General features: G+C 51.2%; 1 protein-coding gene across 7 annotated transcripts; it reads right to left on the reverse strand.

The window, feature by feature from the left end:
* Positions 1-452: 452 nt before the first annotated feature.
* Positions 453-25,414, reverse strand: kmt2e (lysine (K)-specific methyltransferase 2E). 7 transcript variants are annotated; one of them, XM_062559564.1, is made up of 25 exons: positions 25,024-25,413; positions 16,528-16,712; positions 12,775-12,889; positions 12,143-12,372; positions 11,888-12,027; positions 11,248-11,429; positions 11,089-11,127; positions 10,789-10,989; positions 10,486-10,616; positions 10,195-10,312; positions 10,001-10,110; positions 9,623-9,875; positions 8,641-8,739; positions 6,886-6,957; positions 6,050-6,238; positions 5,590-5,919; positions 5,184-5,483; positions 4,940-5,090; positions 4,617-4,843; positions 4,464-4,520; positions 3,712-4,263; positions 3,260-3,528; positions 2,933-3,012; positions 2,724-2,803; positions 453-2,628 (listed from the first exon to the last, which is right to left on the reverse strand). In XM_062559564.1, the coding sequence occupies exons 2-25, from the start codon at positions 16,596-16,598 to the stop codon at positions 1,624-1,626; spliced, it is 5,001 nt and encodes a 1,666-aa protein (XP_062415548.1). In that variant the 5' UTR covers positions 16,599-16,712; positions 25,024-25,413; the 3' UTR covers positions 453-1,623. The 7 variants fall into 7 exon arrangements, with proteins under 7 accessions (XP_062415548.1, XP_037316098.2, XP_062415554.1 ...); XM_037460201.2 differs by having other exon boundaries at positions 12,775-12,886; positions 25,024-25,412; XM_062559570.1 differs by lacking the exon at positions 8,641-8,739 and having other exon boundaries at positions 25,024-25,414.
* Positions 25,415-25,678: the final 264 nt, after the last annotated feature.

The following is a 25,678-nucleotide window of genomic DNA, read 5'->3' on the forward strand; positions in this document are numbered from 1 at the left end:
CTATGGCAAACTATACAACAACATTTTTTTTACTTTGACATTCAATATTATGATTTTCTAAAACCCTTCAAAATGATTTTCTTTTGACAACTTTATGACACACTCCTTGGCTTTTTTGGCCCACGTTATATTAAAAGGCCACTACGACATTTAAATTCCATAACAAATGGATGCATTTTTTATGAAATTGTACCTCATTAATTTATGGTCTTTTTTTTGTAGCATATTTTACATTATAAATGATTCGTCACATTATGGTGAGTACTAAAGAATATGCTATTTTTATTTATAAAACGTTAAATTAACCTTTACAAAGTTCTTTTTGGCATACAATTTGACTTACATGATCAGTTTATTATTATTATTATTTTTTAAAGGTCATGATGTAGCATGTGGAGTCGTAGTATAGTCGTAGTCGTATTTTCCCCAGAGACACACAACACAACAAGTTGTATAGAACTGTCATTACAGTGATTTATTATAATGAACCATGAAAATAGCCGAACAGTGCAGTGTCTGTGAGTCTCTGCCCTCCACACAAACATACACACACACACACACACACACACACACACACTCACACACAAAAATAATAAAAAAAAAACAAAGACAAAGTTGAAAAGTCCAGAGAGGGAAAGAAATCAAATAAAAATAATGCTACAGTCACAGAAACATTCAGCTTTGCCAAGAAGAGCGTTCATATTTACAACCATATTTCAAAAAAATGGGATGGGAGCCAATTTTACAAGCATAGAAAAGAAAAGAAAAGCAAATATTTACAACCTGTTTCTGGTGAAAGCTGGAGTAACCACCTATACATTAAATTACACTTTCTACAAATAACCATTGATATTCAAAAATAAACCGCTAACGTCCTACATGTGGGCGAGGCCACTCTGCCTACCTCTACAAGAACACACACACACACACACACACACACACACACACACACACACACACACACACACACACACACACACACACACACACACACACACACACACACACACACACACACACACACACACACACACACACACACACACACAGGATGGTGCGGCAGGCTTTCTAGAAACGGGTCTTTTCTGAATCTGCAGCGGTGAACAGATATTTGTTGTTAGACAGAGGAATAAAAAAAATAAGTGTTTTTTTTTTTTTCTCTGTACAAAAAGCTTTCTCCTTGCTATAGTGAGCCACTAGTTTATAACAAATAAATGTGTAGAGAGCCGACAACAACAGACGAGAGAGAGAGAAGAGGAAGTAAAAACAAATAACTGACAAAAGGAGGAAGAAGAGGGGTTTAGGCTGGAATGTCCATTGATAAACAAAGTGCGGGGGGGGGGAGGGGGGGAACAAGACACAGAACAAAGAACTTTCCCCTCCATCACAGGAAGGATATATAAAAACAAACGGAGGCCAGAGGGAGCGGGCAAAGAGCACCGGGGGGATCGTCCATCTTCCTTTTCATTCAGTTTGTTTTTCACCGTTTTGTTTGAATCCTTTTATCCCAACAATCAGCTGTTCTTCCACTGGCCACGTGTTCAGGTACATAGAAAACATATTTACAGCTTATGATACACGCCCCTCTCCGGCAGAGTTCTCAGGGGCAGCTGGGGGGGGTCGTCAGTGCCACCCTGTGCTCAGGTACCCCGAGCTGTGGAAGGGGGTCGAGGACGCAGGAGCGCCACGAGGGGAGGCAGCGGCCTGGGCCTGGCCCTGTTGAGTCTGTTGCGGGGGGGGAGGGGGAGGAGGGGGCAGTCCGGTCTGCTGAAGGGGTAGGGGGTAGGTCGATGGGGGCACTGAAGGGTTGGCGACGGCGGCGCCCGGGTGCAGCAACGCCGGCTGAAAAGCCCCCAAGTTCTGAAAATGGTGGGGCTGCATCTGGGCGTTGGTCGAGGGCGCGGGGGGAGGCGGGGGAGGCGGCGGGGGAGGGGTCAGTGACAACAAGGTGCTGCCGGCGGGAGGCTGCTGCTGCTGCTGCTGCTGGGGGGTCTGGCCCTGCGAGGGCGGAGGGGGGGGAGGAGGAGGAGGAGGGGCGGCGGTGGTCAGCATGAGCTGGTGCTGCTGGATGGGAGAAGGCTGCAGGTTGACATGCAGCAGGGTGGGGCCCGACATGGGGTGCGGGGGTGGCGGGGGGGGCGGCGGCGCCGCGGAGCTCTGGTAATGCACGCTGTGTTGAATCGTCTGCATCAGGGGCTGAGAACCGGGGGGGTAAGGGGGCGCGACGGCAGATTTAAACCCAGAGAAAGGCCCGGCGGGCGAGGGGCTCTGGCCAGGAAAGTACGCCGCCGAAGCCGGCGGAGGAGGCGGAGGGGGGGGCGGGTCGCTCTGCGCGTTGTACTGGGGGAAAGCGGCTGGGCCGGTCGGAGCCGGCGCCGGGGTTTGAGGCGCAGCGGAGAACAGCGCCCTCTGGCCCCGGTAGGGAGAGCCCTGGGGCTTGGGGGAGTGCAGGAGGGAGGGTGCGGCGTAGTGGACCGGCGAGGAGGGCAGCGGCGCCGGGTGCAGCTTGGTGGGGGTCAGGGGGGCCGCCTTGGGACCCACAGGCTTGCTCGGCGGCTGTCCGTCAGCGGCGTCCTCCTCCTTCGCTGGGCGACTGGGAGGCGGGGCCACGGGGCCGGGAGAGCAGGGCTGTGAGGGAGGAGGACGGCGAGAGGGTCACGCAGAGGTTGGAAAAATAAATAGCCAGGGGGGGGGGGGGGGGAGGAGGGGTCCCCTCGACCTACCGTGTGGGTCGGCGTCTTCTGAAGACTCGGAGAGGGGCACTCCCTCAGCGCAGGCGTATCTCCACCTTCTGTCTCCCCATCTGAGAAAAAAGGAAAATAGTATCACGTAACCCTTTTAGCAGAGTTTTTCCGGTCAGATTCAAGAGGCGTAGGAAACCCCCCCCCCCCAAAAAAAATCTAAAAACTATCTAACGAGTCATTCTTCTCACCCGCGTCCTTGTCTTTGCTGAGCAGCAGCGCTCTGTGGTAGCAGCGTTCTCGGGCCTGCTCCACAGAAGTGGACGACGTCCTGAAAGAAAATACACAGAGTCGTCACAATCTCATTCCTAGAACACGTGGGAGGTTCCCTGCAGTCTGCTTATCGACCTGAAGGAACAATCTAGGACTCTGAACACGACGAGAGACACCGGGTCAGAGACACAAATTTAAATTTAGCCTCCATTTTCTAACTAGAAAGAACACCGCATTGAACGTTTTCCCTGATGTGGTCGTAATGAAAGCACGTCACTTTGAAGTATTTCGCTGTAGCAACGTACCACTGTCCCTCTCCTCCTTCCTTCTCTCCATTCTCCCCAGGCACCTCGGCCTCCTCGCTCGTGGGGGGCTCTTTTACTGTGGCGCTGGCGGCGGGGTTGGTGGTGCAGGGAGGAGCGGGAGCCGGCGGCGCTTCGCTCGTGGTCTCCAACGCGGCGGCGAAGGCGTCCGCGGTCAGAGGAGGCGCGGCGGACACGGGGGAGCCGCACTCGGCCTTGGAGCCGCTGCGCCGGGCTTCGCGCTGGCGCTTCCTGTACTCCAGCAGGGACACCTGGGAAGAAACCACGGCGCCAATGTCAGTCGAACAACAACGTGCGCGTTGTGTGTTGAACCAGCAGAGGGCAGCGAACTGAAACGTGCCTCCACTGAAATTAAAAACACTAAATATAATAATATAATTCTGTCCCTGGTTAAAAACATCCGCTCCAAGGGTTAAGAGGTAGAAGTCTCTCACCTTCTTCTTCTGCGGGGGGTTCTGCGCTGACCCCCCCCCCTCGCCGGAGCCGTCCCCGTTCAGCGAGCGCGGGAAGCCCAGCGAACTCGCCTCCTCGGGGCAGGCGTAAAAGAGCGGCCCCTGGCCTTCAGGGAAGGGGGGCTGCGAGACGACCAGCGGCGCCGTCCCCGCGGCGGCCCCCGCCACAGCCACAGCGCCGGCCGCGGCCTCGGGCCTGAAGAGGGCCACCAGAGGCTCCAGGGTGTGCGAGGGGGTGAGGTCCCTTAAGTTTGAATTGACTGGGGAGAAGTTCAGGCCAGCTGGTCCCGTCGGGCCTCTGTCGGGGCTTTTTATCCAGCCGGGGAAAGAGGAAGCGCACGTTTCTGCGGACGAGGACGCCTCGTTGCTCCCCTCCACAACCGCGCCGTCTGCCCGGTCCTCCCCACAGTCCATGGGCTCGGCCGCCGGGGGCTGCGGGCTCCCGGGAACCGTCGGCGTGGCTTCTGTCGGGGGTCCGTCTGAACTGGGAGCCCTGACGCACGGAGAGGAGACCAACGAAGGAGGGCGATCGGCCTGGGAGGGGAAATGGTGGGACTGTCAGAACTAAAGAACTGCATGTAATAAACAGTGAAGCCAGAAAAGAACCTTTTAAAAAGGTCTTTTACACGATAAGATTTTAAAAACAACAAGAAGGCGCAAATATGAGGAATGCTAAATTGTAGTTACTAAACAAGTTGTTGACCCAAAATGAAAGAAACGCATCCCTCGCTCACCTCCTGCACACTGGGTTTTCGGCTGACCTCCGGGGAGCTTTCCACTGAAGATTCACTCTGTGGGACGAGAACAGATTTTTGTCCCTCCGGGTTCTTTTACCCACGTAAACAAATGTGCAAACTCCAACGGGCTTTGCCCCCCCCCGCCCTTACCTCCTGGAGGACGCTAAGTGTCTGTGTTGGGGTGCTGGGCGGGGGCTCCGCGCTCGGCTCCTCAGTCCGGGCACGCGGCGGGGTAGCCGGTAAGACGGGCGTCGCGGGCGTCTCCGATTGGTCGGCCCTGGTGGGCGTGGCGCAGGGCGAGCCGTAGGGCGTCGAGCTCTCGGACATGCAGGCGTCCAGCGGACTCAGCCGCCGCTTTTTCAGCGGCGTGGGCAACTCTGCGGGAAGAGCCGAGCATTTTAGGAGCTCTTCCTTGTTTTAAAAAAAAACAAAAACGTGTGAATGTTGCACCAGACCGAGTGCCGGCTGCCTACCTGGTAGCGAGCAGGTACCGTTGTAGGGTAGAGGGCTGTCGGAGTCTCCGTTAATGGGGGGGCTGAGAGGGCCCTCGCTGGGCATCAGGAGGCTTGGTCCTCTGGCCGGGCTGGTGGAGCCCTCCTCCTCCAGAGCTTGCTTCAACCATCGCTGTAAGAAGAGAAGAGAAGAGATATGTGATGAAACACATCTTTGCAGACGTCGAACACGTCATCACGCGATCTTTCTGAAGACGGGTGATACCTTCTTGCAGGAGCCAGTGGTCGGCGGTGTTTCGGGCAGTTCTCGGGAACGCCGCCTCCCGGTGGGGACCCCGGGGGTGGTGGGGCTGCGGTTGGCCAGGAATGGGGACGAGAAGCGGACGTAGTGTTTGGGGGTGCTGTAGACCTGCGGAGAGCAGGCCATGCCCGGCAGGGCGTTCAGCTGCGTGGCGAGTACTTCGGGGTCGCTGCTTATTCTCAGCGGCCTCTCTGGCACCGGCTCCGGGGTTCGGACGCCGCCGCGGTCCTGCTGCTTCTCTCCCACCCACTCGCTCACAAAGTGCTGTTGACAACAACAAAAAGAAGATATATATTAGTATTGGATATTAGCAAAATGGATCACGGTTGAGTGTCCACCGAGCCGTGCAGAGGCTCAGCTGTGGCCGTACCTTTTTAGATTTGAAGCTCTTGCTCCCGTTGCGGTGTCGCTCGGGCGCCGGCGAGCAGCTGTGCGGGGGGCTGGTGTCCGGCGCTTCGTCGGGGGCGGGCTCCGGCTCAGGCGCGGTGGCGGGCACCTCTCCTTCGGGGGCCTCGTTCGTCAGAGGCTCCACCGACTCGGTCGGCGAGCCGGGGGCCAGGTCGGAGCAGGTGCTGATGGTGCGAGCTCGCCGCCGCTGCTGGCCGATGTGCGTGCGGTTCCTCGAGAAGCTCTTCCTGTTCCTCGAGCTTTTGACCTTGGCCGGCTTCAGTCCCGGCTCCTCTTTCACCTCCAGCAGCGGCTGTGAGAAAGGCGATAAGAGCGTTTGTACACGTCGCATTGAATCACTGATTGGCGGTTGTATGCGTCTCACGGGTTCTTTTGACCCCTGCGGTCTGTTGACTGAGGCTTTTGTGTCTCCTCGTTCTCACCTGCATGACCGCGGGAGAATCCGCCAACTCCGGCGTGGCGGGCGGCTCCTCCTTGATGTCGCTGCGGCCGCCGACTTCCGTCTTGACGCCGCCGCCGATCCTCTCCAGGGCCTGCTCTCTACGCTTCTCCCTCTTTTCCATTCGGGCAAAGGCCTGCAGGATCGCCTCCATCTTCCTCTCCTCCCGTGTCTGCGGAGAGAAAAATGGGGTGATGGACGGGGTGGGGGGGGGGGGGAGAGCAGAGCTGTGAGTCCAAAGAGAACCACTCTCCCACATGGCCACAGATAACCGTGGTTAACGGGTGCTACACAGCAAAAGACCAGCAAGCTGCAGAGAGCGGCGAGTGAAAGAAAGGCGTAGCACCCTTAGGCCCGTAGAGAAACAAAACAACAACAATAAAGGAGAGGAGGAGGTCAGGCAGAAGCAACAGGAAACATGTTGAGGGGATGTAAATTAACCGCATTTCTAACTTACTGGGAACAAGAGCTTTACAATTAAACCCCAACAACCCGGGAGGTCGCGTGTCTATCGTGTTCCTGTATGCGTGTTTGTGCCACAAATAGCGGCGGCTGAACCTCCACCGACAAAAAAAAAAAAAAAAAAACTCAAAAAGAGCTCCACCGTATGTTAGAACACCCCAATGAAAAGATGTTCATACCAAGAAATGTATGTATACGGAAAAAACGACATAATGCTGAGAGATCAGGCTGAAGACAGGTGTCTGTAGAGACGAGGCGGTTAGTGCGCTGGGACCTCCGTCACCTCGGGGAGATTTGGGGGTGGGGAAGCTGGTAGATGGGTGGAGTAAGAATTGGCTATGAATGGGTCAAGTTTACCTCCTTGTGTTTCAGTCCCTTCCAGCTGGAAGCCGCCCCGACAGGGAGATGGGACTGCTCCGCTGGGTTGGCCTGAATGTTCAATAAAGAGACAGCCCAGTTTAGAAGAGACATGTCCCCCCTAAACAAGGCTTCACAAACACTGGACAGGGCTACGCTAGTGAGAAATAGCTCTGTGGAAGTTACCGGAGGTGTTGGACAGGTTCAAATTAGGTAATATCCTACTGTAGACGATGCTGATAACACTGGTAACACCACTTATTCTTTATACGATATCGAGGTTAAAAGCATTTTCTGAAATAGCTGATTCATTCACATTTTTGTTCCCCCCCCCCACTACGTCAAGGTTCCCCACCCTTAAAACAACCTCTCTGTATCACACTACGAGTTTGTCGGGACCTCTTTGAATTGTGCGCTTTTTGGGCTGTCGGAGACAAAAAAAAAAAAAACACCACCACCAAACCACCAACAACCCAATCAATAAAAAAAACATCTTTTTTTGATAATACAGTTGAGGGGGGAAAAAAAACCTGCGACCCCGGGGCCTTTTCTGTGCGCTCAATAGTTCTGCTCAGGGTTCTTTTGGGGGCTCTGGTTTCTTCCCACATTCAGACAGAGGGGGGAGGGGGGGGGGGGAGAATTTGGTTAATTAGTCCATTTTTCCCGGTTCCCAGTGTCTGCTGGGATTGGCTGCAAGGACAAGCAGGCGCAGCTGATGGACGAGCCCAAAAATAAACTGGGACCCGAGCGTCCTTGAGGGTGACATCATCCAGGTGGAACGCAAACCTGTGACACCAGCAACCAACAACGAACAATAGGGGCTCTTGCTGAATTGGGCCAAAAATCATGCCAACACACAACAACAACAACAACAACAACACCCGCATGCATCTACTGATCCAGGAGCGCCGCTCTCTCCTGGGCCACATTCCATATAGAAACCAGCCCACTGGGTCTCCCAAAGTCAATATGGCCCCCGGCAACAAGGCTTCACCGTCACCGGGCCCTCCTCGCTCTCCCTCTGCGCCCCCCCCCCCCCTTCCCTCAGATGTCTGTCCCTCTCTGGCCGATTAGCAGGTCTGTGTGTTAGCCAAAGATGAGTCAGCACTTTACACCTCGGTTCCACCGTGTGAAATGAAGCTGACTGCAGGGTAATTTGTGTGTGTGTGTGTGTGTGTGTGTGTGTGTGTGCGGGTTTGATACCATCTCTCAGAGAAAAAAAAAGATAACAGGGTTTGGCCATTTTAAACTTGGAGCCGCGATAAAAAGGTGAGGGTCGCTATACTCAAACGATATGGCACACGGGGGGGGCAGTTTGGCTCACATGATCACACAACATGAGGGTTCATTCAAAAAGGGCAACAGATGATGAAGACAAAAGCCGCTGCGTAACGACAGACAAGCACAAAGCTTCAGTACTGTGGGGAAGAGGGAAGCCAAAGCTGCGGGAGGGAGAGAAAAAAAATTAAAATAAAATTACATTTAAAAAAAAACAAAAAAGGACTGAGCAAAATATCAACATGGGCATGGGACAGAGGCGGGAGCACTGGCAATAGATAAGCGATGAAGAGGAGGGTAGTTTAATGGAGGACAGCTGCTCCTATCCAAGCCACAGCCCCCGTAGCAGACACACCGTTTGGCCCACACCCAGAGCAACAGGGAACAGGCTTATTTTTATTGTCACTTTCTCTGCTGGGTGGCACAAAAAAAGAAGAAAAACAAAAAAAGCTGTAGCCCCTAGCTTGGCACACTTACCATCTTCCTCCTCCTCTCTGCAATCTGCTCCTCTGACTCCATCTCTACTTCATTGCTAACGGAGGTTTTGTCTTCTAGATCCTCATATAACTCAGGATCCTGTAAGAGGAGGGGAGAGGGGGGGGGGGGTGTATGGCGCTTTATCACGGCTGATCAGTCAGTCTAGCTACAGACTAGAAGGAGACAGGTAAGAGTGTAGGAGAGGGAGGTGAGGGAGGTAGGTAGGAAGGAAGGGAGGGAGGCAGGGGCAAGTAACCCGAAATGTGCGTGGGAAGCAACTGGGCTACTTTTCAGGAGTCAATGTGCGCCACGGAGCGCACACACAGACGCTTGGAACTCGTCTTCGGTCCCTCAGTGTTGTTCATAAACGATAAACGGATCTTCGTGTGCAGCTCGGCGAGCGCCCTCCCTGCCGGACCAGCACCCTCGAGCAGAATAAACCCCTCAGCAGCTTCAACGTGAACATATGGTTTCAATAGGACTAGCTAAAGATTTTTTTTTCTTCTTTTTTTTTCTACTCTGTTTTCTTTGGTCTCATCATTCAGCAATGACTTGCATTTCAGGCTAGTGACACACCAGGCTGATTTCTTAATGCGCCACGTTTTGAAATAAACTGATTTCAAACAGCTAAATTGATTCAAACGGTGGCAAGTGAAGCATGCTGTTCTTTGCGCAATGACATTAAATCTCAGCTGTGTCGCTGAAACGCGGGCCGGGGCAGAGGTGAATGCGGCGTAAAGGGATGAAGGGGGCGGAAACAAAGAGGGAACTAAAGAGCATGTAGTGACTAACAATGGAAAACACGTGCACAAAACATTCAACGAAGATCAAACCAATTTGCATGCATGGGCTACAAAAATGTACACTAACACAAATATGCCGTGGTAGACAGTCATGTAAACATGTAAACATAAATAAATGAAGAAAAGGATTGAGAGTGGGTGTGCGTTTCGTGTGCTGTTGCAGAAACGCATAATCTTGCCTGGTTGTTAGAGATGGAGAGGCGGAGAGGAGAGAGCTTCCTCTGTTTGCCGTCGCCCGCGCTCTTGCTCTTCCCCTCGCAGTCCAGACCCATGTTCTGGTTCTGGCCCTGGTCGTCCCGGACCGTCTCCTTGTCCTTGCGGCTGCCTCGGCGCCGGCCCCCGGAGCCCAGGTTCTCCGTGGGTTCGAGGTTGTGCTTGAGCACCGGGCACTCCTGGTTCCCCTTCACACAGGCACAGTCCACCTTGTATTTACTACAAATATCAAGAGAAAGAGAGAAAAAAAAAAGAAGGAGAAATATGAAGTTAGAAGCCAAAACGACCTTCCCGTGCCACCGTGGGTCCTGGCGCTACCTGCCAGGTTGGCTCTCATCACTCACCAGCTGCCGTAGTCGTAATCAAAACCAATGGTGATCTCTGTGCCTTTGACGATCGGCCTCAAGGAGTAGATGTATAAATGCAGCATCCCGTCCTCAACGACGTGCCGCACCTGAGGGGAGACGGCGATGCGATATTACCACTCATGCACGAGGGCTGACGTCGTTCAAAGAGGCAAGCTCAATGTGCGGCTCACTTCAGAATTGGGGGTGCAGGAGCGACGGATGAAGCGCGCCTCGTTGCCGAAGCTCCGAGCGTCCACACACATCTCCAGTCCATCAAACTTGGAATAAAATAACACAAAGGGGTATGGCCTAAAAACGGGAAAAGCAGGAATGTCAGTAATTCACATTAAGAAAAGCATTGTGGAAGTAGCGCCAGTCCTTTGAGGCTTTAATAGCAGTTAATTGGCTCAAATATCAACTTCACATTCATAGGAAACAACTCCAAGGAGGCATCCTTCTGAGAAGTGACGGGTAATTCTGACCTCTTGAAGAAGTATCCGTTGGCCTCGAACTGCTGTCGAAGCATGAACTTTCCCCTGTACTCGATGATGAGGGAGTCCGGCGCCAAGTCTCGCACCGCCTTGACGATCTTCTTGTTCTTCTGAACTTGACTCTGAAAGAGAGACACACTCGGGCATGAGTGCAGATCCTGGACACGCATTTAACGACTGAATGAACTAAATGGTTGAACGTGGGAAAGGATCACAGCATGCGCGTCTTCATAAGGGTGGGGGGGGGGGGGGGGGGGGGTCGGACATCTGACTCTATTGTGAAAAGATTCCTACCTCCACCGGCGGCTTGAAGGAGGCCGGGTGCGTGTTGTACGCCAGGCTTTTGCCATCGCCTTGCTCTTTGACACGCAACAGGACCTGGACGTCCTCGCTGTACTGATTGCTGCTGGCCTCCTCGTAGCGTTCCATCCACGTCTTGAGCTTGTTCTCCCACAGAGAGGGGTGCTCCGTCGGCTCCTGCTCCGGAGCGGCGCCCTGGGAGGAGGAGACAAAAACAAGGCCGTTGTTGGTACGAGCGGTGGTGGGGAGGTCAACAGGACTCTGGACACAGTGTCTTGTGTTCGGTGAGTTTACCTTGACTCTGGAGGACTTTCTGGACCCTTCTCTGAAGGCCTGCCAGTCAAAGTAAAGACATACAAAACCTTTATAGAAACGTTGTCCAATAAAACACAATAGGGATGTAATACATGTCCTTTGACCTGGTTGATTATAAACAAACAAGTGAAATCTGACCTTCTTAGCTCGGGCAGAGGAGGCCGGAGGCTCCTTATCCCCACTCTTTTTTCGTTTTTTATCCGTCTGCTTATTGCCGAGGCGCCCAGTGGTGAGCGTGATGGTGGTAGGCGTGTGTTGGAAGGTGGAGTAGAGCTCTAATGGCACCTCATCTCCACTCTCTGTTGCACTGGTGTCACCATCTGAATAAGTAAACAAACATATTATTATTCATGAGGAAAACATCAAAGACTGCTGCAGGACAAAATCAAGGGCTGGCTATGTTTCAGCGAAGGAAGATGCGGTATGATACACAAAAGGAGTTTGCTTCTTGGCCAGCAGGTGTCAGCGTGTCTCAGGCTGGGTCAGAGGGACCTGCAGCGGGAGGAGGGGGCATCCTGACACAGCCCGCAACCTGCTGGGTTCAATAACAATCGGGCCATTTACTGCAGCAAAGACGCCAGTAAAAGCGGACCTGAAAGACCCGTCTATTAGCTCCAGCAGAGCGCATTAAATTAAACGGACGGAACCCTCGTGACGTCCTGCGGCAGACGCCCCTCTCCAAATAACAACCTTCTATATTTGATCCAACTTTGTACTCTGCTCCCGAATATTTCAGTGTAGACACAGTCTATGAATCCCTCTGTGTGGTGCTGCTCACCAGACAGACACTCTCGTTTCCTGGTCTGCAGCAGGATGGCCCTCTCTCTATCCAGGTGTCGTGGTTGGCAGCGTTCACACAGGTAAGTCTCAGGAATGTTCTGCCTGTCGATGCCCATGCAGTCGATATGCTGCCACGCACTAAAAAGAAGAAGAAAGAAAGGAATCAGATGTTTAATCAACCTGAACGTTGGGATTCGTGAGGAGACGTACGTCCGGGCCACCCGGTCCTTTAGAGAAAAGGTGGTGGACTCGCCTGCACTTGTCGCAGCAGATCATGTAGCCGTCATCGTGGGTGAAGCCACAGATGCAGCGGGTGATGTCCGCCCCGTAGCTGCCATCCTCTGAGGTGCTGAGCGTTGTGCCCCTGGATGCTTCGTCCTGGCCTCCTGGAACAAACAACCCCCCCTCTCCTTGTCGGATCAACATGGAGGGGGGAGGGGAGGCCGGTGGAGTGGGTGGGGGCCGCGCCCCATAGTTATGGTCCTGATGGGACAGAAGGAGAGCGAGACGGTCACCGGGTGGAGGTAAATGACAGCTTATCAGGGATTATTCATACAAGGAAAATCTCCTAAATGTGTCGCGGGGAAGAAGGGTGTGTGTAGGGTGGGGGGGGGGGGGGGGGGGGGCAGCCAACAGCCATATGGGAAAAGCAACCATAGAATTATATTCCTTATAGATGTATTCATTATTAAAACATTAACTGTTTATTCCCAAAAAATGGCTTGTGACAATCAACCGGCCCCTGACCACTTCTAGCCCATGTTTGATGTTGACCTAAATGGGAGCCAGTCACATTAAGCTTAATGATTAACAGTGTGGGAAGGGCTCACGGATTGCAGGTTATTTGTCATGGGCTGCGCAGGGAAGAACGGCGAGTGTACTCACGGCGTACGGCAGGCCAATGTAACTGTGGGAATGGTGAGAACCGCTGCTGTAGATCTGGTGGGGGTAGCTGGACTTCTCCACCACCACAGGGCTGGCCTCCACCGATTCTGGTCTGCTGAGCAGAGAGACAAACAAAGAGCCCGCGTTACTCAAGAAAAGAAGAAAAAAAAAAAACCCTCAAGGAGGCCACGCGGAGTGAATCCTCTTCCCCAAACGTGTGTGCGCTGCACGCCGAGCCGGCTGCTGCTGCTGGTGGTGACACGGAAAAAGAGTGGCGAGAATACGGATGCATGCTAAAGACAGCAACAGTGTCAGGGGACATGGGGCAGTAGGCCACTGCACACCCAGTGAGGGAGGGAGGGGGGGGGGGGGGGGGGGGGAGTAGATTGACTCAAGTTCTTAAATAATGCACACGAACTGTACTCTACTTGAGTATTTCCATTTTATGCCTTTATTGCATATTTTACTAAATCGATTTATTGTTTATAAAAGCTATAGCTTGTAGACTTCAAGACATTGATTTTCATTACATTTCCCTAATTAACTTCTGCGATTTAACAAAAGAGAAAAGAATACACATTTGTGTGTCTCTCATGGTCATTGCTGCTGAATTCTTGCTTCCTTATACAAATAATCTGAATACTTCTGCTGCTGTTATGTCACACTGGCTTTAAAACTCTAGAGAGAGAATGTAATTACCACAGCTACTAACTACTAATACCGTTTGAACCCACATCCACAAGGCAGACAAGCACTACAAACGGGCTGTCTGTCATCCACACAACCAAGCACTCCTACAAAACCAGACGATCCACTTTCCCCCAGAGTCACAATGCAGTTGAGCAGTGAGCCCTTTTGGCCGTTTGAGACCAACCCGCCCTTATTATGACATGACTAATCTATTCTTCACTTGCCAAAAGGGGTGGCTCTAGAGGAAGAGAGAAGTGGAACTGGACTAACGCATGGCATGAGACAAGAGAGTTGGTTATAAAGAGGGAAGAAAAAGAGAGACGGGGGGGGGAAACACAACTTGGGGACGGCCACAATGACTTTTGAGAGGGTTCTCCCGCTGTTCAGATCAACGCGTTAGTGGATCAATCGTGCCCTCGATTTACCTCCTTTAACGGATAACTATTTAATAAGAAATGTTGCACGGAGGGAGGCGGACAACAACCATTCAGGAGTGTGGGTATACGTGACAGCTGCATAGCTTGTTTGGTTGTGTCTCTGCTTCGTGTCTCTCCACACTAAATGTACACCATGCAGCAGGCAGCTCCACGAGAGCCACTGCTAACAAGTATCTGTAAACAGGACCAAGAGCGTAGCATACTGGACAACCTTTCAGATCCATACGAGCACGACGGGTACAAAAGGACTAAAACAGACTATGTGGGCTGGGAACGGGCAATGTAGCTTTCATTGAGATGTGGCTCCATGAAACGCTTTGTTTTCGAATTGTTTAAGCAGAAAACAAGTAGAAAAATGGAGATACAAGTAATGATGATCTAGCTGGAGCAAGAGCTATTGAAAAATCATAGTTTGAATCAAGAACCCAAGGGTAAAGAGGTGGTACGATACCTGCGGGAGCCCTCGGCCCTATCGCTCAGGTTGCGTGCTGTAGGAGCAATGTGCACTTCCTGTATGCGTTGCCGCTCAAGTATTCACTGACAAAGTGAAAACGTAAGTGCATGCATGAGGTCCGGAGGCGGACCCAGTGTAAGGTGTGGGTGTGTGTGCGCTTTTTTTTTTTTTTTAACAACTGTGTGCACAAAAGATTAACTCACACACAGAAGAATCCAAACTGTTCAACTGAGTGTAAAGAGCCTGGTTAAAAAGATAGGGGGAGAATCCCCCCCAAAAAATCATACTAAAGAGAGTGCAGGCGGCCCACTAACTTTCTCCAATTAATGTTTAACCAGATCAAAGTCTATTTTCTTTTTTATAACACATGGCTTTAAGAAGCATGTATCAGTAAGTGGCTACGGGGAGGGAGGGGGGGGGGTTGGGTAGGAATGAATCAGTGAGCCGCAGCGCTGGAAAGACGTGCAGAAGGCAAACATGTGAGCGAGCCTGTTCAGTGGGAAGGAAGTAAGCTTGTTGAATGTACGTGTTTAGAGCTGAAAGGTTTGTATCATTCCACTCCTGGGAGGAGGGGGGGTCAGGGTGCACACAAGAGGGTTGATTAGGCCGCTACGGCGTTGAGTTATCCACATGAAAAGAAAAAAAAAAAAGAATTTTGGGGGGAATTTCTTAATTCTCAAGTAAGGTAGCTCCCATTTGTTATTAGTTTATTCATATCACAAGCACTTAACAAAAGGACCGATGCAAACACCTGCTGACAGAGGAGAACGGAGAAATCAACAGCAGGAGAGGAAAAAAAAAAAAAAAAAGCAGCACCCAACAGCCAGCGGCAACGCCTTCACTCCTTAAGTGCTCCCACTCGCTACCATGGCAACACTACGTATTCAGTCCGACGTGTGCGCGCACGGCGGGCTCTGCGTGTCGCCGTGGACACACACCGCATTAGACAACAGCTGGTCACGCTGCTGCAGGCTTCAGGGGGACGCGTAAAGGACGTGGCGCTGTTCCGCTGGTGAGTAACCAGCCCGGCTATCCCGAACGCGGCGGGCGCACTCACAATACACCGCAATACACCGCGCGTGTGTGTGTGTGTGAGTGTAGGCGTATGTGTGTGTCCAGTTATGCCGTGTCCGTTCGTTCGGGACGGGACCAGCAGCAGGTGGAGGCCCCTTTCAAACTCGTCACCTGCTTTGCAATAAAACTGCAGCGGGGCGATGAGACGCAGCGCTCGGACGGACGCAGCGTGAGGGAGAGGGTTAGTCTGAGGCTTACTGCTACCCCCGGTGGCCGCAGGAGGGGAGCGGGGCGCTTTGGGACCGTTTAAGACGCCATGCCCATGTCAGGGCACCCCGTCACTCTGGGCCAGTGACCATGGCAACGGGCCCTGCGCAGTGCAGAAGGTTTCGGGAGGGGAGCGAGGGACAGATACCATGGCAACACAAGGTGTCACGGCAACAGCTCCGATGAAGGCTGAGGGGAGGGCAGAGGACCCCTCTAAGGGTTGATGACGTGTGTTGTTCTTCAGTCACATGAGAAAACCTCGCCTCGTTTATTTAATCGGAAAAGAAAAGAAAAAAGCCGCGCCGATGTCCTTGACGGCACTGTAGGAAACGGAGAGGAGGGGCAACGGGTGCCTTGTTGCTATGGCTCCGTGCAGCCTCCGTTGTACTGACTCAATGCAGCGTGTACACATGAGTGCAAACATCAAGCCGCTGCGTTAGTGAAGGATCAAGGGAAAACAATGTTCTACACTTCTCCCCGTCAGTGTTATAAACAGTTATGCACCGACATTACAGGCCTCCGGTTCCACATGAGATTTCAGATGTAGTCAATAGCTGAACACAGGGAACAGAGTTGATGAGAGTGCGAGTATAATAAATTAGACCGAACTGTCCATTAGAGCCACCGCCTATGTGGGGGAAGAGATCTACGCAAAAAGACAAGAATTGTAGAGTGAAGGAAAATAATAACGAAACGGCTTTCCTCGCCACAGAGCGCGTGTTGAGGGGGGACGGGGGAAATTATATGGACAAAAAGTCTCAAATGCAAAAGTGTAGCGAAACCTAAGACGGGTGAAATATTGAGAACAGAGGAAGTGACGCTTTTGGCAGAGACAGATATTATTATTTGTATGTGCAAGAAAGCTTGGTGTATCCGTCAGGTGTTACTCACTCTGAGCCTGCAGCCATTTCCAGGTATGAGGCGTCTGCTGTGTCCACCCCTACTGGGATGACTATGCTCATGACGTTCTCTGCTGATCAGTCCTTGTCCTACTGAGTCCAGAGAATGGGAGTCCAAAACACTGAGGCATGCCAGCCACAGCAGTCATTGCAGACATCTAAGTGCATCCACAAGGCCTGGGCACGGAGGAGAGGAGAACGAGACACAGAGACAAAAGAGAAAGGGATGGGTTAGAAATGTGGACATGCATCCTTACAAGTTTCGATTGATGAACAGTTCGACAATGCGGGATTTATTTCACAGTAAACGCACTTGAAATGCTGCAGTACCGAGCAGACCCCAAATGACAAATCAGTAAAAACAGGGTATTTCCAGCACATGCAAATTCATACTTTCAGGTCGAGAACGGCGTTTCTACACAGAAGTGTTTGATGGGAATTTCCCTTTCTGACAAAACCACCAAGCTGAGCTATAGACTGATGACAAGGAAGAGGATACAACATTGTAAAGTACAGCCTGAGCTGCTGCTGCTGCTGCTGCTATGAACTGCGCTAAAAGCAACCCCTTACACACTTTGGGCCAAGGAATGCAGGAGGCTGCACTGCGAGGAACCTCCCACAGAGGGGAGCAAGAGAACACACAGCAGCCGGGCCGCCATGAAGGGAGGGAGGGAGGGAGGGAAAAAACGCAACAGCACATAGAAGCCATTTTTTCCCCCCTTCGACTGAAAAGGACTGCTCTATTCTAAGCACTCGAGTACACTCCTCCAAAAGACAGACAGACAAAACACACAGACCCTCTACATCTATTCTTGATATGAAAGGTTCCATTTTGATTGGTCCGGCTGTTAGAATCGCCAGCTATTCACATGGTAAAGGCTGCTACAGATCAAGTAAGATCCTTTCATTAATAATTGACGGCATTAGGGCTCGGGCATTGAATGCAACGCCCCCCTGGTCCCCAAGTGGGAGGTGGTTTGGGAGCAATACTCTTGATGGGAATATTAAGCCATGTACTGGAGTCTGAGGCGAGTCCAGACGGGAGCATATGTGTCCGTGTGGCTGCCTCCGACACGGGGAGCTCTGTTGATAAGCGGGATTAATGTGAGGGACAGATGCCGAGACAAAATAGGCTAGAGGTCACACCTCCGCCTGCTCATGCACACTGGGGCCAAACAAAGGCTCAGATCGTGGCGCACGAGACAAGGTGCCACAGAGCCGGAATATGTCAACTATTGACAGGCTCGAGTCGGAAAAACAATTCACAGACTCAGTGAGCAAATAACACACCAGAACATGTCTCTGCAAGCTTATGTGTCGACTGCCTGTTCTGGGCCTAACCGGGTCCTCTGAAGCAGGCGCACAAATGCATGTCAACACGCACAACTCTATCCAGGGAAAAAAAAAAACAGTACCGGGTTCATTGTCAACAGCACGGCCCCCCTGTCCGGGAGACTCATAGTTCACTGGGGATGGACGCACAACTGACGAAGGTGACAGCCACGACAGTCGTTTCAGGTACTAATTCCCCCAAATGCACTATTAGAGCCAGCAGGCCTTGGAAGAGGCTCACAGACGTGACATCTGTCAGCTCCAGGCCTAATTGATAGCGGGAAGAAGACCCCCGGGTGTCTGTGTGTCAGCCAAGGCTGCCTGGCGGGAATCGCCCTCCAAATTCTGTCCTCATTCTGTGTTCGGTGAGTGGATGGGTTAAACAGCGGGGGCAACAACACTGGCAGGAGGCCTTTCATGGCTGAGGCCGATGTAACTAGAACACCTTCCTTTTGCCCGAAACACTGAGATGACAGACTTCTCCCCCTTTGTGTCGTCTGACGGGCACAGCATGCTGTGGGCACCGGGCAAACAGCGTTGCTCTGAAGCGGCCCGTTTGTTTCCCCCCCCCCCCCCCCCCCCCCCGTCCACTAGGTTTGTCTCCTCTTCACCCACAGGGAATCCTGCCGTCACAACTAAGGAATGCACGCACGAGCCCACGCTCGGCCCCCTCCCCCTCTCCCTGTCCCTGTCAAACATTTCTCTCCGTAAAGGAGGACCAGTCTGCGGCGGACACAGTGGAGACAAACAAAAGAAAAAACAAGTACAGTGCAGCTGCATTCCTGACTCAATCTGAACTGCGCTGTGACTGCCTCCGCCTGCTCCTCCTACTTCCTCTGGGAGACATGTCCATCACCCCAAAGAAAGGAAAAAAAAAAAGAAAATCCCCCACCCCCCCTCCCTTCCTGTGCCCAGTCACCCCGCCCAGCCGGATTTCTCTCCCTTCTCTGTGCGTTTCCTAAATAAACCCGAGACTGTAACGCAGAGCGGAGGAAAAGGGGGAGTGTCGCAGACGCAGTTCCAGATGACACGCAGCCAGCGAGAGAGACCATTTAAAGTCACCTTTGTAGCGGCGGGACGTAGAAAGACATGCAGCCGAAAGTAGACACGGTGCACCAATGAACAAACTTTTTTTTGTTTTTTTTTTAAAGCGAGCCGCAGGTTGGGAGGGGTTTCGGTCGGCTTTCTTTCTCCAAAACCGTTCACCTTTTATGCTCTCCCTTCGCAGATTTCCTGGCGCCGTGGGGAGCTTTAGAAATCATCCACAGGCCCTCCATTTCAGAGGGCAGCGGGGGTGGGGGAGGGAGGTGTACATGGAGGCTGTCTGACAGTGACGCTACACAGCCTAGACCTGGGTGGACTCTGGGTGGCAGAGTGGAGCACGTAGCGTAGCCCCGTCTCTCCTTTCTCCCTCACTCACTCCCTCACTCGGGGAGGGGACACAGTCACGTCATTGTGTGTGTGTGTGTGTGTGGGGTGGGGGGGGGAGACAAATGAAGTGTCCTTTTAAGACCGAACCGCACCGAAGTCAGCAAGGGAAAACCCACATCGCCGCAACAGCTCTCCTCTCGTGCTTCAATGCTGGGCAGATGATGCTTTGCGATAAATAAGGTCGGAGCGACGGAAAACGAGGGATTCCGACTGAATCCCCCCCCCCCCCCCGCCAAGCGGATGCGACTTCACACCGTCCTCATAGCTGGCTGCAGTGACTCAGCTGATAAACAAACGGATCAAACCGACCTCAAACAAATAAAGAGTCATGGGCACGGGAGGAAGTATGACCCAGAAGGAATGTTGGCCTGGCCCTCTTCTCTCCATCTGCCCATGGCTGCCACAACTCTCTCTGCACTTGAAGGTGAAGTCATACATCGATTTGGAATGCAAACCTCAGCTGCGTGTAGAGATCGTTCCATTTAGGAGTCAGATGAACAAGCTAGTGGACAATAGAAGGAGAACGGCCTGCAGAATAGCAATTGGGAGCATTTAGGGGGTTTACAGGGGTTACATTAAATATCTCCCAGCATCCCAAAGACCAAAAGTCAAATCATTTTTTAAACAGCCAGGGAGTGTGCGAGCTGAAGTCAGTAGCCCCTGGATCTGGCAGCGAAGCTGGGGCAGCCCTCCTGTAGTCTGAGTAATGTCTGTTCCAGAGAAATCCCCCCGGGGGCACAATCTCTACATCTCCCTCTCGCTCCAGCTCACAAAGTATCAAAACCCGGCCCTGTGTGGTCAAGACTGAAACCCTTTCAACATTTGCAAAGACACAAATGTTTGCAGCTGCAAGGTAATTACAGCATTTGGAGAACGCAATGGGCAGCACACAAACATTTGAGGTATGCACGTTGATATGAGTCCAGGGAAAATGGGAGGAGGGGGGGGTGTCAATGAACAATAAGAGCCCCTTTAGCGGTCCCATTACGGCAGTGTTTGAGGGTTCATTTCACGCCTGGTCCGCAGTGGCGTTACATCACCAGCCTTGATGGCACATCCTGCCTGGTGGCAGGCTCAGCAACAGGAACGAGGTTATGGCGGTGTAGTACAGCTGCAGCAGCAGTACCTAAAGCCACCTGTCGAAGGGGAGGGGGGGGGGGGCGCGCTTGCTAGCTTAAATAGGGATCTGTTACGGCCCAGCTTACTGCACAAAAACCATGTCACCTGAGCCCTTCTCTTCCCAGCTGGGATACCATGTGACTGCGTTGGGCCCAAGAGCCGGGTCGCTTTGTCTCTTGGGCTCAGTGTCTGGATATCACACCGAGCCACAGCCATGTACACGACTTAGCACCGCATGGTGGGGTCCGTGTCTACAGAGACACGCACACTTCACCTACACAGGTGCGATACTATTTCTGGGATGACAGGTTATTGTCTGGAGACAGGGAAGAGCACAATAACAAGGGTAGCTGCTCTAAGTACAGGAAGAGGGTCAAAGAGAAAACGGAGCAGTGTGCGGCCTCCACCTGCCTTATCAATAAGTCAATACACTTCCTGTGCACCTGCTTGGCTTCTTTATTGTCTCCCTCTCTCGATCTGCCGTGCACACTGAAAAGAATGAAATAGTTCTGTACTGGCTATTTGATCGTATGTTTGTGTTTCTGTCCGTCTAGGGGTTAGGGGGAGAGGAAAGGTGTGTCATCTGAGATTGCTAGTCCCCCAGCCACCTGCCACAGTTGCCTGTCCTCGTCCCTGTGGTGGAGGGGGAGTGGCGGCTCACTTCCCGTCGCCATCTCTGTCAACAAAGCAAGCAAACACACTTTGCTGCTACACAGGGCAACCGGGCACACATACAGTGGGGCCGGCAGTCAACACTTTCAGCTCCAATATGACGCAGACAGAAGGAGGGCTAAAGAAGCAAGTATCAGTAACACTGACGGCTTGGGACTTTGTGTAGTTTGTTGCAGGGACTGATTAGGCAGTGCACCGAAAGGCCCTCTCACTCATCTAGCAGTAATAAACCCCCCAGACAAGGGAAGACCCGTCGGCCCTCGCTATTATGTGCATGCATAACATGCATCATGCAGGCAGCTGAACTTCATTACAATGACCCTCAACGGATGGGAGCTATGAAGGCCATTCTAGTGCTTAGTGATGTTTATGATACAAGTAATAATAAAGAGACTTTAAACTGGCCCTCTAATGTCTGCTTATTTCACATGGTATGCTTTGAAAGGGCTTGGAGACCAGTGTCACGCGTTATTCTTACAGACAGATGCTTTAGTCCCTTCTGTATGAAGCGTCTATTAGTCTAACATCGATACATACAACATCCTCGCCCTACACCTAAACAGCTGGTAACCACCATGTAACGTGAGCTACAATGGAACTAAGCATATTTGTAAATAAATATGCTACAGTAACAGTGAAATGTTCTTTTATTGACTGAACTGAAAAAAAAACACTCGGCATTAGGCAATAAAAAGGCATTTCAGCTCAGCAAAGTTTATCCCACGTTGCAGAAAGGACAGCTGTGCCACAAGGCTCTGTGAGAGCCCAAAGGCATGAAAACACCATCCTGGAAAATAGCTTGGATTGATTGTATTCATAATATGTTGATCCTGTGTTTGAAAACAAATTCAAGACACATTTCTGGCATTCATTGTTTAAAAATGTCTTATCATTTGGGATTGTGCACTCAATATGAAAGATAAACATCTTTTGTGTACTTGAGGAATGTTCCGTGAAACCGTATTGGTCATTGTTACCGTGCTAATAAAAACCCCAAGTAGAACATAACTGACATTTTACATTCTTTCATTAATGTTTGCCGTTGTTGAGTCTTGAGCTAAGGCAAATATCCAACTGACAAACGCTTTCTTCGCTCACTATCCTCCCCGATCCAACAGTGAAATCGGAAAAAGAATAATAATTACCCATTATAACTGAGCCGCTCACGTAACCATGGGTTACAATTAAATACAGAGTGCATTTCTATCACATCATGTGTTGACCAGTAAAGAAAGAAAAGCATGCCCTGGGTATAAGGCACAGACGGTGTCGTGTTAACTTTGTTAAAAGACCATTTCAGGGAGGTGATCTGGGAAAAGGAGCATGTCTTGATACACACATTTTAACAAAGAGTTTGTGCTTGTTCACCTTTGTGAAACACAATGCTGTCAAAAAGTAGATCAGTGTGATCTCTCTCTCTCTCTGTGTTTATTTTGATATACATCAAATTATGTCTGATCAAAACTCTCACGTCCCAACATCAGACAACAGGACAGCATGAGTCGTGACGCATGTCACAGGGATACTTTGTAGTTCATTTGAGGAAGAGAGACAACAGCTTCAGTGAATGTTACTACAAGCCCCCTCCTCCCCCCCCTACCCCCCCCCCCCCCCACACACACGCACACACACACAAAAAAAAGCGCAGTATAAACCGAGGCATGACTAAGACGCTTTTGACGTTATTTTAATGCCTCAACTCCAGTAAAAGAAAAGAAACCCCGTTGTTGTGCAGTTGCTTCCCCGCGAGTGTGTCGGCGCTGCAGTCAGCGCCGCCGATAGGGGTGTGGAGGGTACAACGTTGCTATTATGTTACCACAACACCCTGCTGCTGTCGCCATTTTCAGAGCGCTTTTTCTCGGGACTGCGAGGCAACCGTGTGGCCGGGGGAGCCTCGCCACGGGAGGAAAACCCCCCAAGAATGCATTCAATCGCCTCTCTCACACACTCTGACTTAAGTATCACCCTGTCGGTGCGGTTTACGTGTTGTTTCCATGACAGTTTTGTGGGGAATTCGTCGACAGCAACAAAAAAAAGCAAGCCAGGAAGCTAATCGGCTAGCAATTATGGCTAGCACGGGCCTATGGAAACGTTGCAGGCTAACGTGTAACGGCATTCGGAGTAGCGAGACAACCGAAGCAGGAACCGACTTAACTCGGACCCTTTGTCTTTATTTAACCGCTTTGCACAAAGGGAAAGAGAGCGTTCAGCACAACGATGACTTTTGAACAACGGTGTACTTGGGGGGTGTGGGCGTGAATAAACGGCGAAAGGTGACCGTGGAAAGTAACGCACAAAGGCTAACGGTATCCAACGGAAGCTAACGGCGTTAATGCTTGGAAGGTAACGGTTAGCAAAGGGAGCTATTACCGACACGAGAGGAGTGGATTAATACGCGACTCGTCACCGCGGGGGGAAAGGGCGACGGCGTCAGGCCTTGAAAATGTAACTTAGCCGCCCGAGGCTAAACCCGAGCAGTGGCACATTTACACATTTGTTTTCAAAGAGGTCGGGCAGTGAATTTCGCCATGGCTACGATCGCATGGATGGAGATGGGGTTCGTATTGTATGGCTGGGGCGAGATGCAACACACACACACACCCTCCCCCACGCTTGCAGCATTTGAACCCAATACACCCCCTTTCTCTAAAAAAAAAAGCCCAAAGCGATGGGGAATGGCATCTTATGTCAAAGTAAAACATAACGGTCGTCCGCCGCTCGTTTGACATTGGGTCTATTTTCGATTACCTCTCGTCATATCTACAATTCCATTAAAAGCTCAGTAGCCTGAGATTACTGCGCAATGTAGCTAGGCACCGAAGCTATTATAACAGCTGGTATTGCTTTGAGCAGTCTCGTACCAGACTGAACATCTTCATGTATTCGTTCAACGTCACTTGCATGTAAAAGCTCATTGTTCTCCGGCTTTCAAATGGTACCATTGTATGATTTTTTGCTGAACGGAAATAATGCCCCGTGCTCTGGTAAGCAGGGTGGGAGGCCAACACGAAGAAGAAAAAAAAAAGCAAGTTTGTAACTAACGTTCAATGCACTGTTTTCATGCTGGTTTGATGGGTGTTGCAAAGACAGTAATCAAGTAACACAGGATGTCAAAAAAACGGCTGATGCGTTTTTTTTTTTTTTAACTGACAGCCACCGTGGCTCATGTGCTGTTTCTCTCCTCAAATAAAGCGTTGTATTAGGAGGTCATATTTACTAAAGTTACATTAACGTGGATGAAACCGTGCGCACTATGGCCTGCAGTTTCTCGGTGTCAAACCGACATGAAGTGACTCCCCTGTCTGGTTCTGGTTCAAAGTGCGAACAACATGAATATTATGGACAAGTTGACTGTTGATGACCGAGTCGGTATACTGTATCAAAGACGCCAGGCTGTGGGACAGCCATTAATCTAATTGCAGCGTTTTCTTCTTCTGTTAACCTATAACGGTCTCCATACTGCCGTTACCGTCCAGCGATCGATCGCGTTGATTATCGCTACCTGAAAAATAATATCTACCCGGTCACTTTCTATGACGTTTTTCCTCGTACGGCCACACTGTCGAGGAGAAATACAAGAGCCCTGCTCGGTGTTGTGTAAAGCTAATTTGAGCTAGTAGCATGCGCTAGTTAGCAAACGGTCTCCTGGCGTTACGGTTGCCAACATGACACTTTGGGCTAGATGGGAAACTTGCGTCGCCCTGTTAGCGGTTTTTAATTTTTTTTTCGATCGAGGCAAATTAGAAAGAAATTGACATCTACAATAACAAACCCTGGACGGTATTGCTCGGCTAGCTAGCAAGCTCAGCTGATACTACAACTAACGTTAGCCAGCAACAGCATGATGTCCCTAGCCGGCTAACTAAAGCCAACAATAGCCTTGCAGGTCGGATTTGTGCTCACCTATAACTACCACGCAATGCAGTTTACTCACCGTTTTATGTCCACTCTGAAGGATCTGAATAGCGATTTGGGGGACCTGGGTGAAGCCCCCTCTTTCCACACAGCTTCCACAACCAAAACAATACTTCTGTCCACACACTGCGGATCCCTAGCAAAGTATTAAAAGGCTTGTATATTAACTTGTCCGCCAAAGAGTCCTTTCATGCGAAAAATCTCTTGCGTATTTGTCTACGAGGTGTCCCGGGTTTTGCCTCTAAATCTACACGAAACCGTTAAAACAGTGCCCTAGTCATCGGCGACTTTTCGAAATTAGATCCCCTCAAACCAGTCTCTTTTCCCCTTGCAAAAATGGCGGCCCTGCCAGGACTGCCGAGACTCCGCCTCCCAACCCCCACGAGCCCCCCTCCTCCGTCCTCCCTCCCTCCCCGTCACTAAACCCGAGCTCCGCCTCCACGCGCTGCGGGGTTACACTCACGGTTTCGCAGGGGCACCGTGACCATGCTCCATGCGCGTCCACGACAGCGGTTGCTCAAGACGACGACGACGCTGCTGTCTGTGTCGGTAACGCCATGGATTTACCGCGTGCTTTACAAACGGACATTAACAATCGAAATAGGATCTTATAGCACGTGGAAGAATTAATAAGTGAAAGACAAACCTGCTGAAGTAATTACAGGTGGATTAAG

This window comes from Pungitius pungitius, chromosome 2 (assembly GCF_949316345.1).
Source record: "Pungitius pungitius chromosome 2, fPunPun2.1, whole genome shotgun sequence".
Taxonomy (NCBI): Eukaryota; Metazoa; Chordata; class Actinopteri; order Perciformes; family Gasterosteidae; genus Pungitius; species Pungitius pungitius.

What these genes read in the sequence shown, in the direction of transcription:
- kmt2e (XM_062559564.1), bottom strand. Translation starts at nt 16,598, where the DNA reads ATGAGCATAGTCATCCCAGTAGGGGTGGACACAGCAGACGCCTCATAC. An exon ending in GAAATGGCTGCAGGCTCAGA is followed by an intron (nt 12,890 to 16,527) that starts GTGAGTAACACC and finishes CTCTCTGCTCAG; the next exon opens with CAGACCAGAATCGGTGGAGG. An exon ending in CCTTCAAGCCGCCGGTGGAG is followed by an intron (nt 10,617 to 10,788) that starts GTAGGAATCTTT and finishes TCTCTCTTTCAG; the next exon opens with AGTCAAGTTCAGAAGAACAA.